At 47.9% G+C, this 12,603-nt stretch overlaps 2 protein-coding genes and 1 non-coding gene across 7 annotated transcripts; 1 reads left to right on the top strand and 2 right to left on the bottom strand.

Moving 5' to 3' along the window:
• Positions 1–630: 630 nt before the first annotated feature.
• LOC125509087 (iron-sulfur assembly protein IscA-like 2, mitochondrial) lies at positions 631–2,123 on the bottom strand. Its single transcript, XM_048673969.1, has 4 exons — positions 1,809–2,123; positions 1,238–1,368; positions 956–1,064; positions 631–834 (listed from the first exon to the last, which is right to left on the bottom strand). Exons 1-4 carry the CDS (start codon positions 2,004–2,006, stop codon positions 772–774), a joined length of 501 nt encoding a protein of 166 aa, XP_048529926.1. The 5' UTR covers positions 2,007–2,123; the 3' UTR covers positions 631–771.
• A 3,669-nt stretch (positions 2,124–5,792) lies between these two features.
• On the top strand, positions 5,793–9,108 carry LOC125509084 (purple acid phosphatase 23). 5 transcript variants are annotated; one of them, XM_048673965.1, is made up of 6 exons: positions 5,793–6,721; positions 7,060–7,283; positions 7,736–7,944; positions 8,132–8,413; positions 8,538–8,661; positions 8,836–9,108. In XM_048673965.1, the coding sequence occupies exons 1-6, from the start codon at positions 5,859–5,861 to the stop codon at positions 8,865–8,867; spliced, it is 1,734 nt and encodes a 577-aa protein (XP_048529922.1). In that variant the 5' UTR covers positions 5,793–5,858; the 3' UTR covers positions 8,868–9,108. The 5 variants fall into 5 exon arrangements, with proteins under 5 accessions (XP_048529922.1, XP_048529921.1, XP_048529918.1 ...); XM_048673964.1 differs by having other exon boundaries at positions 8,831–9,108; XM_048673961.1 differs by having other exon boundaries at positions 8,538–8,680.
• A 79-nt stretch (positions 9,109–9,187) lies between these two features.
• TRNAY-GUA lies at positions 9,188–9,274 on the bottom strand. The gene is given in 2 exon segments: positions 9,188–9,223; positions 9,238–9,274. It is a non-coding gene; the product is annotated as a tRNA-Tyr (tRNA).
• Between the last annotated feature and the right edge of the window lie 3,329 nt (positions 9,275–12,603).

The raw sequence follows: 12,603 nt of genomic DNA, 5'->3' as shown, positions 1-12,603 counted from the left end.
TTGCATTAAATGTGTTGCCATCAGGTAGACCCCCAAGAGGGCCCACGAGGAGCACGGTTCTACTCGGGGGCAGGCCCCACGCACTTCTCCTGACTCCTTATGTTTGGCTGCCATTGCTAAAATCAACATGCTGGGGGCGACGCCTTGCCCAAGCTGGTCGGGGAACCATGCTCGGGGGAGTCCTGAGTACTGGTCCTTAGTGCTTTTTCTACTAGGCCTTGACGTTGTCAATGATGTGACTTGACAATGGTGTACTGCTGGATCTTTGTGGCCCCGAGCTCGGCCCATTACAGCGGGCCCGGGGTACCCTGTTGCCATGATGCTAACATCGTTGCAAGAAGATCTTCAAGGCCAGCGAAGTGTTGCCCAGCAGGCAACAATGCCACTGGGGTTGGTTAACGGTAACATGAGTAGGAGAGAGAGGAGGGGGGTTCTTCTTTATCGATTTCTCCTCCCACCATAATATCTGTCTGGCATTCTATAGCCAGCTCACGTAACAAACTTGGAAACAGAACCGGAATTTATGTCTAAGGTATCTTGGGCACCAAGCATTAAGGTGGCTGTGCAGAATCCGGCAGGCTAGACCCAAGCCACCAATGGGTATGCATCCACATAACAAAAATATTCTAGTAAAGCAGTAGGTTACATAAGATTCCTAAGATAGTAGCAATAACAGGGACTTATTTGGAAGTATCGAAGTATTGTAGTAATTCAAGAAAAATGCAACACAAAGTTCTGTCAGGCTACCTCTTAAAGTTACTAATGTTCGAATTATTTAACCATGAAGGAACTCTTGCAGCTGCAGCCTCCAACAGCACTTGGATTGGTTGAAACCTGCACATCGTACAAACAGAAATCAGAGAAGATTCCTAAGCATAAAACAGTAGGGTCACAATTGGGTAATCTAAAATAGTGCCCGAGTTCAGGTATTGAGCAATAGTCATTCAAAACTAACCACAAATGCTGAGCTTATCAATTCCTCTACATAATCGATTGTTGAACCTTTCACGAAGTCGTATGAGACATTGTCGACAACCAACTTAACACCATTCTTCTCGAAGACCCTACAGTTAAATCGACAACATGTGAGATATGCAACTGTACCCTGACCAGACAATGGTGGTAAACGTTGATGCTCCATTGTTTCCACAGAAACATTTCGGAGATTCCATGTCCCACTAAAAATGGTGGTGCAAACAAAGATCGTGAAACCTCAATCTGAAGCATGACCACCAACCTATCATCAGCATTTTCCTTGCTATCCAGTGAGAAGGTGTACTGGAATCCAGAACAGCCACCAGCTTCAACGCTCAAGCGCAACATGTTGCCCTTAGCAGATGGTTCTTTAGTATGCAACTCTTTGAGTCTCTGCAGCAAACAAATTATATGATCAGACACTGTACGTGCTAAACTAACTGAAGAAGTTAAATACAGAACATAATAAGTATTGGAGGTGAGTAAGTGATACATTTTCCTTATAATAGCACAACAATTTTGTGAGCGAACAACAGTATATGATCTGTATTACCAAACATACATAGAACACTGCAGTCTTCATACCAAATAAGAAGTTAGGAACTCAAGAGATCTTCCCAGAATGATAACCTCGGATTTTAAACCCCTAAATTTCTACAGAGTCATTATACAACTGACGGAAAATACAGGCAAACTCCACAGTTAAATCTTATAAAATGAATATCGATCCGTACAAGATCCTAAAATATATCCCCGAATTTATGGAACAATTGCCCCTCGAAGCAGCAAAGCAGATTGTAGTTGCTGAAATAAAGAGGTTGCGAGGCACCTACACGGACGCAGTTATCCGTCATGCTGACGACCTCCGGCTCCTCCGGCGCCGGCGTCTCGGTGGTGGCGGTGCCGGCTGCGGCGGCGGTGGGGTAGGAGGAGGTGGAGGTGGAGGCGGAGGCGAGGAAGCGGTTGTTGGCGCGGATGCGGCTGTTAAGCAGCAGCGCGAGGCGGCGGAGAGGGGGCCTAACCGAGGCCATCGCCGCCCAATGGCGCCGCTGATATGCGGCGCGCCTCCAGGGGGATTGGGGAACGGAGGAAGGAGGTGCGTGGGCTCCACGCCTCCACGCGTAGATGCTTTGCTCTGACTTTTCTTGGAAAGGTTCTTCTTGCTCCGTGTTTTGTTTCTCCTCTGTTCCTTTTTCTTTTTCTTTTTCATTTTTTTAGCTGTGTTCCTTTTCCTTGATGACCTGTTCAATTGCAAAAATTTACATACTCCTTTCAGGTTGATTTTATTTTTTCAAAGGTCAATGACTATACTTTTAATGTTAAATTGGGGTTCTCTATGATAGAAATAAAACGTTGATTTGAACTTTGATGTTAAGACATAGGTGTGAATAGCTATCAACTACCTAGGCCCAAAGAGTAGAAGAATAATGAATGTGTTATTATGGTTCCGAGCTCACATGCTTTTGCGATGATGGTGTTACGATCCAATCTTGTCTCATCTTATCAGTTGCCGGACCAAGTAGGCCGGCCCGAGCCCCCCCTAGGTCGGTTTCGCCTTAGGTCATCAGCCCGACCCACGGTCCTCATAAGAAAAAGACTTGGAGGCCTTGTCGTCCAAGAGAAGGAAACCGGAGCCATGGAGGTCTCCCCTCCATCAACATAGCGACTAGTTGTGTAATCCTAGGAACCCGGCTATGTTATATAAGTCGGGGCCGAGCTAGTCGATAAATACATTACAGTTCCTTGGTTTATACATGTATTTTGTACACCTTAATCATAATATACATAGAGCAAGAGTAGGGTTTTTACCCCAATCGGAGAGCCTAAATCTGGGTAAACTCCCCTCGTTGTCTCTCCTCCGACCTAGTCACCACGCAGGGATTCCCTACAGACGGATCTGCCGAAATCATCTCCGATAGTGGTGGCCCATACAGGTCTCGCTTGGTGAACGTAGAGGTCTGATGGGATCTCCAATCGGCGACGGTGTAATCTACACGTTGGTTCAGATGTTCTTCTCCGGTAGCGCCACGTTCGTCAATGACTCGGCTGGCCACCTCGACCAAATCGAGAACTTCGCCCCAGGCCAGATCAACAGATTCGGCAATCTTGGGTACGTCACAGATTCTCACGGTAAGCTGGTTATTCGAGGATTGGCATCATCCCGGGCCTATAGCACTTTAATCTAGACTGTTGGATCGACATGCCAGCCAAGGTTGTCAGAATCGTGATTCTGTTATACGATTTTACGACTTTACAATCCAAACAAACCACTCTGATTCTACCATTTTAGTTCATAAAATCTACGCTTTTACGACCCTGATAGTGAAGATTTTACGATTTGCGATCCTACCATCGGAGCTCCGATCCGATTCAAAATCGCGATTCCGACAACCTTGATGCCAGCCCTCATGCGTCGTCGACACTCTCACCTGCGTCTCGCCACCCCGTCCTCCCTTGGGCACCGTTCATCGATGTGATGTTGCTGCCCCGACTATCCCTCTAAACCCCCGCCTACTCTTCTTCTCCGGCACTGGCACCCCCCCTTCACCATCATCTGAACCGTCAACTTTGACTCCCCTCCACTTGTAACGTCATTGCCATGTCATTTGCAGCTCCTGGTCAGGGCCTCGTTGACTTTCTCCCGCCTCACTAGTGTCGCCCTCCTCGACCTCTCCAGAATCTGTTAACGCAATTCAAATTTTAGTTGCCGAAATGGAAAAACTGTCCATTATAAGAAAGGTCACCGCCTAGCTTCGGCCGGCTAAAAACTTGCGTGGATCTGCCTACTCTCTTGACCCTCTGATCTACCACCCCCAAGCGCAACCATCTCATTCCTTTCTCACCCACTTGTTCCTTCCTTCTGAGCTTTTACCTATGCATAATGTCTCTTAGCCGACAAATGAAAGGAGGTCAGCTTGGAGAAATGAGAGAAGCACTATCGCATTGGTGCCACCGCTCCGAGCATCATCATTAACGCCCGACATGATCGCTCACAGCACCAACTTCCGTCAGTCGTAACTCCGTCGTCAGCGCCCACATAGCTTGCCCACCATCGCCCTACCCCATGCAACATTGATGTATGCCACTCGCAGCTTCGACATCGCTGCTCCACCACTTGCGGCTCCGATATCACCGCCCTAAACCACGCTGCTGCAGCGTAAATCTATCGTAGCTCTGATGGCGTTGCATGTGTGTTGTCGCCACAACCCACACAACACCGATGTCCACCGCTTGCAGCACCGAGATCCGTTGGTCGCAACTTTGAGGTTACCATCACAAAAACACAACAACAACAACAAGAAAACCAAGAAAAAATAACAAATAAACCTAAAAATTGTTCCAGTGGAAGACGTTCAACATGGGACACGTGGCAGCGTTGGAGCGACTCTACAAGTGACCTCTAGGAAGCCCACCAAAGATAACTTAATTAGTTGCCCGTGGGATCCGTCGGTCGAAAAGAAGGATATGGACTCCAATAATGTGTTGACGTTTCTTAGGGAGGTCAGCTGAGCGAACTACCGTTTCCCAGTCGGGTAGGAACGAACAAATGTTTTCGTTCGCTCAAAAGAAATCCACTTCCATTCCCCAGTGCTGCCATGCGAAAACAAATAAATTTGACATGTTGTTATAAGGATTTGACATATTCTAAAATTAAAAAATCATATAGTATAAAAAAATTGTTAGAAAAGTGTAATATTCAGCAAAGTAATTGCCATGCGTTTTCAGGAATTCATGATTGCAACATGAAAACTTGTCAACCTATAAAATTCTGTGAAAATTACTATGCTCAGAAATTGTCATGAAATTGCCATGCTACATCAACGAAAAAGGGTGAAAACTGCGTCGCATTGAAAACAAAAATTGTCATCCTAAAATGTGTTTGCTCAAATTGCTATACTGAGCCGAGCGAACCAAGTAACCACATATGTTTTATTAGAAAAAGATTACAGAGAGTACACACTATGTCATCAGAAAACACATAGATATCTTGCAATATTGCATCAAAGACCCCATAAAAAATAAAATTAGAATTTCACCTCAGGGGAATCTTGTGCCACACCGAAACATGGTCCACCATCATCTTCTACAGTTACCGAGGCAACACTAAAGAAGTAGAGGAGTTGTCATCATATCCAGATCTGGAGGAGCACCATCTTATACAAGGATGCTTTTCGAACCGAGAACTGGACCGCCGCAAGCGACGAGAGCGAGGCTTTTGTGGCATGTCAGCCAGGGTTCTTCCCAATGTCTGCTAGATCTCAGCGCCATCAACTTTATCCAACATGGTTGAAGAAGAGAAACCTTGTCGTCATCCACGCACCTCACTGCAAGACACCAAACACAGCTGCAATGGTTGGCACCAACGCCATCCGGAGGGTGTCATGCATCGACCATTGAAAACAAATCTCATCAGATTTGAAGATCGACAAGAAGACCGAGTCACCTTCTCCTCGATGCCACCCATTAGAATGTCATCGAGATGAAGGAAAAGCAAAAACAGACTATTGTCGGCTCCCACCGCTGAAGCGACAGACCGAAAGGACGAGGACCCAGAGCTGTCGACAGGGAAGGCCGAGATCACCTCCGGTCGCCTCTCTGGAGCGGTTTAGCAAACGAAGCGGCTCGGTATGTAGCGAACCTTGTAGGTCACTCAGAGGGAAGCTAACACTTTAAGATTCGCGCGCAAAATCCAACGTGACCGAGCGCGTTCACTTGAAAACGCCAAAAATCTGATATCACAATCATTAGCATTTTCGGTTGCGCTAAATGAGTAGGAAAAAGAAAGGCCAGTATGCAAGGAATATGCAGCGAATTATCCGCTCCAGAACATCCTCCGATCCTAGTACAGTCCGTAGGTGTCCGAATAGGACGCACTGTCTGCCATGGGCGCCATGGCCACCAGCACCATCGCCGGCACCCTCCACAGCCGCCACCTCCATTGCCGCACTCTCCTGCTGCTATTACCGTACCTCCCGATCGCGTTCCTACTCGTCGACGGCGGCGGCATTCCGACGACGCTGGACGGCCCGTTCACGCCGGCCACCCGCGCGTTCGACCGCTCGCTGCGGCAGGGCAGCGAGGACGTCCCGCTCTCCGACCCCCGCCTGGCCCCGCGCGCGCGCCCGCCGTCCCCGGAGCAGATCGCGCTCGCCGCCTCGGCCGACCCCACCTCGCTCTGGGTCTCCTGGGTCACGGGCCGCGCCCAGGTCGGCTCCCACCTCACCCCTCTCGACCCCACCGCCGTCCGCAGCGAGGTCTGGTACGGCGAGCGCCCCGCCTCCGCCGACACCGTCGCCCACCCGCACCACGTGGCGAGGGGCTCGGCGGAGGTCTACAGCCAGCTCTACCCGTACCCGGGCCTCCTCAACTACACCTCCGGCGTCATCCACCACGTCCGGCTCGTGGGCCTGAGGCCGTCCACCCGCTACTACTACCGTTGCGGCGACAGCTCCCTCAAGGGCGGCCTCAGCGATGAGCGCTCTTTCGTGACGCTGCCCGCGCCGGCGCCGGACGCATACCCTCGTCGCGTCGCGGTGGTCGGGGACCTTGGGCTCACCGGCAACTCCACCTCCACCGTCGACCACCTCGCCAGGAACGACCCGTCCATGATCTTGATGGTCGGCGACATGACGTACGCCAACCAGTACCGCACCACCGGCGGCAGAGGCGTCCCCTGCTTCTCCTGTTCCTTCCCAGACGCCCCGATTCGGGAGTCCTACCAGCCGCGATGGGACGGCTGGGGAAGGTAATCTGAGTACCAGTATATTCCTCAGATGAATCGCCATTGTCAATTTCTTGCTGTGGATTTGTGGTGGTCCGGTGAACTGGTGATCAGGGTACAAGTATCATATTAAGATTTAATATTGTCAACTCAATTCTACCGCATGCGTGAGTCCTGCTCTTGGAAGCATGCAAGGACTTACAGTAGAAAATTGGAGTTTTATTGTCACTAGCTGTGCACTCCACCAACGGTCAGTGATGTGGCATGTAAAGACTGAGATAGAGTAGAGCTGCAGCGTCATAGCCCCAACATATATCATGTCTCTCGTGATCACATTTGTGAATGTGTATGAATTAATCTAGATTCATGGAGCCGCTTGCATCGAGGGTGACAATGATGGTGACCGAAGGGAACCACGAGATCGAGCCGCAGGGGCACGGCGGAGCCGCGACCTTCGCCTCCTACTTGGCGCGCTTCGCTGTGCCGTCGGAGGAGTCTGGATCCAACACCAAGTTCTACTACTCGTTCAACGCGGGTGGTATTCACTTCATCATGCTTGGTGCCTATGTCGACTACAATCGCACAGGTAGGGGCTCTTTGATTTATAGGATTTTGAAAATGTAAGAATAGAAAAAGTATAGGATTGGAGTGACATGCCGACTTGAATCCTATAGGATTAACAATGTGTGTTTGATGGCACATAAAAAACAAAGAAATTACAAAAAAAGGTTGAAGTGGATGTTAGATTTCCTATGAAATGTAGTAGTATAAAAGATTCCATAGGAAAAATTCCTATAGGATTCAATCCTATGAATCAAAGGACCAACATAAAAAAATCCTAAGGATTTCAATCCTCCAGAAATCCTATAAAATTCCTTTGAATCAAAGGAGCCTGTAATATATGAACCGACTTGCCAACGTTTCATCTGGAATTCTAGATGGATGGCCTACCCTCTTGATAAGTTGTAAGATTTTGCAAACCAACTGTATTTACATGTACATGCTGATGCTGATAGTGTAGTAACTAACATTAGGTAGTTGCTTCATTGTGCATAGGAGCTCAGTACTCGTGGTTAGAGAAGGATCTGCACAAAGTTGATCGACGAGTCACACCATGGGTTGTCGCTTCTTGGCACACGCCGTGGTATAACAGCTATTCCTCGCACTACCAGGAATTTGAGTGTATGAGGCAAGAAATGGAAGGACTCCTCTATCAACACGGGGTCGACATTGTCTTCTCAGGCCATGTAAGCACACACATTGTTTGGTAAATGCCTTGATTCAGACTGCATTCATTCGATTTCTGTGCTTTCTTTTCCTGCATCCAGATTAATCACTCGTACTCTCCTCAGTTCCGTTGTTAATTTGATTCAAGCCTCTTACCTTTTTGGCAAAACAAGTCTAGTTTATTTGATTCTACATTTGATTGCCAAGGTACACGCATACGAAAGGATGAACCGGGTGTTCAACTACACGTTGGACCCGTGCGGGCCGGTTTACATTACGATCGGGGATGGCGGTAACATTGAGAAAATCGACATTGATCATGCAGATGACCCTGGAAAGTGCCCCTCACCAGGTGACAACCACCCTGAATTTGGTGGAGTCTGCCATCTGAACTTCACTTCTGGTCCTGCCAAGGGGAAATTTTGCTGGGAACGACAGCCGGAATGGAGCGCATTCAGGGAAAGCAGTTTCGGCCACGGTATTTTAGAGGTGATTAAATCACTTCACACTCTCCTCCCCATCACTATAAATTCTTCACTAGATGTGTGCAACACAGAAGGAAATGTGTCATGTGTATGTTGTTGTACCAGTCCTCACATGAGAGATCATGCAGGTTGTGAATTCGACATATGCCTTGTGGACATGGCACCGGAACCAGGATGCATACGGAGAACACAGTGTGGGAGATCAGATCTATATAGTACGGGAACCCGACAAGTGCCTATTGCAGCCAAGGGGTCTGATTCCGCAAGACTGGTGATTTTGAATTCTATGTTCTTTATTAATAGCCCTTCTCAAAATAAGAAATCTACGTGTTTCAGTTAGCTGCATGTTGTTATCTTGCAACCTGTGTTTATTACCAATGTAGATTCTCAATCCCTTTTGTTCTCGTTTGTGATTGCACAGGACAGTCCCTCGGCGGGATGCCCTTCTTCAACATTAAGTAGCACCTCAGGTGCTGAACAAGCTGCTAAAAATGGCCGGCTCCTTTGGACTACTACATGTATGATTTTGATCAGTACGGTTTTGTAGTCCCATCCTTGGCCTTGTGAAGCACCAGGCAAAATATATGGGTAGTGTGGTGGCGAGTTGACAGATAATATTCCTCGTAGCAATGGGGTTGTACATGTAACAACATACTGTATTTGAAAGAAAATAACATCGCAAATGTTTTTTGGCGGCAATCACTGAGAGTTTTGACACTTGCACAAATCAAAGAAAAAAAGTATGTATACAAAAAAAAAGTCCACTAAAAAGGAATAATCCGACCTACCGGATTCGAACCAGTGACCTAAGGATTTAGCTGCAACATACTACAGTCCTCCGCTCTACCAACTGAGCTAAGGTCGGGATGTGAATGATTTAATTAGCTAAACTACATACAATCGCTCTATTTATCTTTTTCCTCACGTGGCGTTCTCTAGCGACGCGGCTGATGGAGTTTTGGTCGCCGGGATGGCGGCCCCGGCCGGGTTCCCTAGGTGGTCGTCGTGCCGCTCTGCTGTGTGGGCAGCCATGTGTGATTACGGGCCTTCATCATCTATAGTAGATTTGACGGCGGTGGCTCGAGGTACGGTGGACGATGGTAGCGGCGAAGCAACGACAACAATTGTCAGATTATTGGCTCGCTTATGTATTTGGCGAGTGCCACGAGGCCTGACATCTCTTTTCTGTGAGTAAGCTGAGTCGGTTTGTGTTAAAACCGGGAGATGATCATTGTCATGCGCTTGAGAGAGTTATGCGCTATTTGAAAGGCACCGCGAGCTATGGGATTCACTACACCGGGTATCCAAAGGTACTGGAGGGTTATAGTGACTCAAACTGAATATCTAATGCTGATGAGATTAAGGCCACAAGTGGTTATGTTTTTACATTTGGTGGTGGCGCTGTTTCCTGGAAGTCTTGCAAGCAGACCATCTTAACGAGGTCAACTATGGAAGCAGAACTCACAGCATTAGACACTGCCACTGTTGAAGCAGAGTGGCTTCGTGAACTCTTGATGGACTTACCTATGGTTGAAAAACCAATACCCCCTATCCTAATGAACTGTGATAATCAAACTGTGATCGTCAAGATAAACAGTTCTAAGAACAATATGAAGTCCTCAAGGCATGTGAAGAGGAGACTAAAATCTGTCAGAAAATTGAGAAACTCCGGAGTTATTACGTTGGATTATATCCAAACGTCGAAAAACTTGACAGATCCCTTCACAAAGGGTCTATTACGTAATGTGATAGATAATGCATCGATGGAGATGGGTTTGAGACCCACCTCATGAGTTGTCCATAGTGGTAACCCACTCTATGTGATCGGAGATCCTGTGAAGTAGAAGTGAGAGACAAACTATTGGTCAGCTGGGAGGAGAGTATCCCTATATTAATTATCCCACTCCGTGAAGATGCAATACTCTCCTGATCTGCATGGCAGGTTGATACTTATCTTAATGTGTTCCAAGTGGCTTATTCGGGTAAGTAGAGATGTTGTCTTGCATAACATCTTCTGAGGAACACACCTATATGAATTTGACTGTTAACGTCGCAGTCTGTGAGAATTGGGTGTTCTCTGATAAATTCATGAAAGGCCCTGGAGTATGATATATACGCTCCATCCGTGGGGAAGCCTGCGGCAGCCCAGTATCGGTCAAGAATTTGTGTGAAACTAGTTTCACAGAAAACTTGTAGTTCAAGGCATAGTCCACTATTCAAGTTGTGATCTAGTGTAGCATAAATTTCTAAGTGGAAGTTCAACTTCACAGTCTCCACTAAGCACCGATATATAAAACAATGTTTTGGAACTAAATGATGAGATGTGCCAATGAGACTTTGTGGGGGATTGTTGGAATTTTGCTAGTAGGCCTTTGGCCCAAAGGCCAACTAAAATTCTGAAATTCTCTTGGCCCATTCATGCACACATGTGAGTGGAGTGAGTGAGGCTAAAGTTTAGTCCCACCCCGGAAGTTGAGAGAGAGTTGCACCTCTTTATAAGGTGAGCTCTTCTACCACTTGTATGAGTATGAGAAGAGGAGACCTACACGCGCGCTCCTCCTCCTCGCTCGCCTCGCCACGCCACGCCACGCCACGCCACGACGCGCCGCGCCGCGGGTTGCGGGATTGAGCCGAGCCAAGGACAGAGCTATGCACGTTGTCTATATTTTTGCTGCATGGGAAAATTAATGAGTCATTAATTAATAATTAACGGACGCGTTAATTACTGAACCGTTTCCGATTCTTTTGGATCGTGATGACTCGGACGTGGGGTTTACTCCCACGACCTACCCGGCCCGCACTATATAGTCAGGCAGACGTCTACCCTAGCCGCCGCCGCTTCGTATGGTTTCTCACCACCGTTCCAGATCATTGCGCCGCCAAGCAAGTCTTCTCCATCCCTCCTTCCGGCATGCACCGCGAGAAGGGAAAGCAGGCCTCCGGAACCCGGCCTCTCGTGATCCTGTACGGGAGAGGGTCGATCAGGTTTTTGGGGAGCGCACTCGCGCGACTGCTGGCAGCGACGACTTCGCGAACGACGATTTCTTCCCCGACCTCGGCAACCTCGTCCTCGACGACATGGGCGACAACGTCAACGCCGGCGGTGCTGCACCCGCTGCACCGCATGTGATTCTATCCTTCCTGTTCGAGATCGTGGTAGAATTCATATTTCTAGTATGTGCCCTAGATGTGATATGTTCATCTGCTATACTAGTTCGTATGATTAGTTTAATCTCTGCTGCTGTGGTCATGATTTATCTTCTATTTATTCAGATTAAATCTCGTAGTAATTTGCTCATATTTTCAACAACAACGACACGAATATGTGTAGGTGTGGAATGGCGCTACGGCTTGTGGCGTCCATTGAATTGCCGCCATGGCTTGGTGCTTTGCTACCGCCGGCCTCGGTAGTTTCCGGCGACGTTCGATCCCCGTGTTCTGCGATAGTCTTGTGCTCGTATGCATAGATTTGACCGGCCGCATGATATCCGCGTGACCCGTCAAGCATATGCACATGAGCGGCTACCACCAGGAACGAATGCCATGGAAAGGTTTGGATTTCAATTTCCCATGCCCATGGTGTGTTGGACCCCTTCCATGACGCCTTCTTCTGCAAAGGGGGGTGACAGCTACACAAGGTGGCTTCGGCTTTGTGGTGCTGTTTTGAGTACCGAGTATCCAGCTCCAAGGTGAAAACTCTAGGTCCGATCTTTGATAGTTGCGCTTGGCAATGACGGTGCTTTACTCGTTGTGTTTTTGTTGAAGGCACTGTTTTAAAGTCTACTCAGACATACTATCTGGATGAAAACCCAAGACATGACATATAGTGGTTGGATCCCACGACGGGGTGTACACTTTTACCTGTATTGTTGTTTCTTCATCAAAAGTGGGCATGACAACCGATGTGTACCGGTCTTAGGAGCAATGGAGTGAAATGAGTCATTGGTCCATTTACTCAATCCGATTGTGCAGTTTTAAAAATCTCAATCTGATCACACACTTTAGGCCAATAACTTAGTAAGTGGTTAAATTTAGGTCATAAACTCGTTTATTTGATCAAATAAGGCCACAATCGGTTCACGAGGGAAAACTCGACCACGTGGGTGCCACATCAACCTACCTTGACGGCTCGTAAACCGACTAACTCTTACGAGGGTCTTATTGCAACAACGCCGACATGATCTGAGCAGCATA

This window comes from Triticum urartu, chromosome 5, assembly GCF_003073215.2.
Source record: "Triticum urartu cultivar G1812 chromosome 5, Tu2.1, whole genome shotgun sequence".
Lineage (NCBI taxonomy): Eukaryota > Viridiplantae > Streptophyta > Magnoliopsida > Poales > Poaceae > Triticum > Triticum urartu.
Note: the sequence above shows the minus strand (reverse complement) of the source record. Positions and strands in the feature narration are given on the sequence as shown.

Excerpts from the sequence above, each read along its gene's own strand:
- LOC125509087 (XM_048673969.1), bottom strand. The coding sequence starts at position 2,006 with ATGGCCTCGGTTAGGCCCCCTCTCCGCCGCCTCGCGCTGCTGCTTAAC. Across the intron at positions 1,369-1,808 it reads TGACGGATAACTGCGTCCGT|AGACTCAAAGAGTTGCATAC; the intron begins GTAGGTGCCTCG and ends TGTTTGCTGCAG. Across the intron at positions 835-955 it reads TGATAAGCTCAGCATTTGTG|GTTTCAACCAATCCAAGTGC; the intron begins GTTAGTTTTGAA and ends TACGATGTGCAG.
- LOC125509084 (XM_048673961.1), top strand. The coding sequence starts at position 5,859 with ATGGGCGCCATGGCCACCAGCACCATCGCCGGCACCCTCCACAGCCGC. Across the intron at positions 7,945-8,131 it reads ACATTGTCTTCTCAGGCCAT|GTACACGCATACGAAAGGAT; the intron begins GTAAGCACACAC and ends TTGATTGCCAAG. Across the intron at positions 8,414-8,537 it reads TCGGCCACGGTATTTTAGAG|GTTGTGAATTCGACATATGC; the intron begins GTGATTAAATCA and ends GAGATCATGCAG.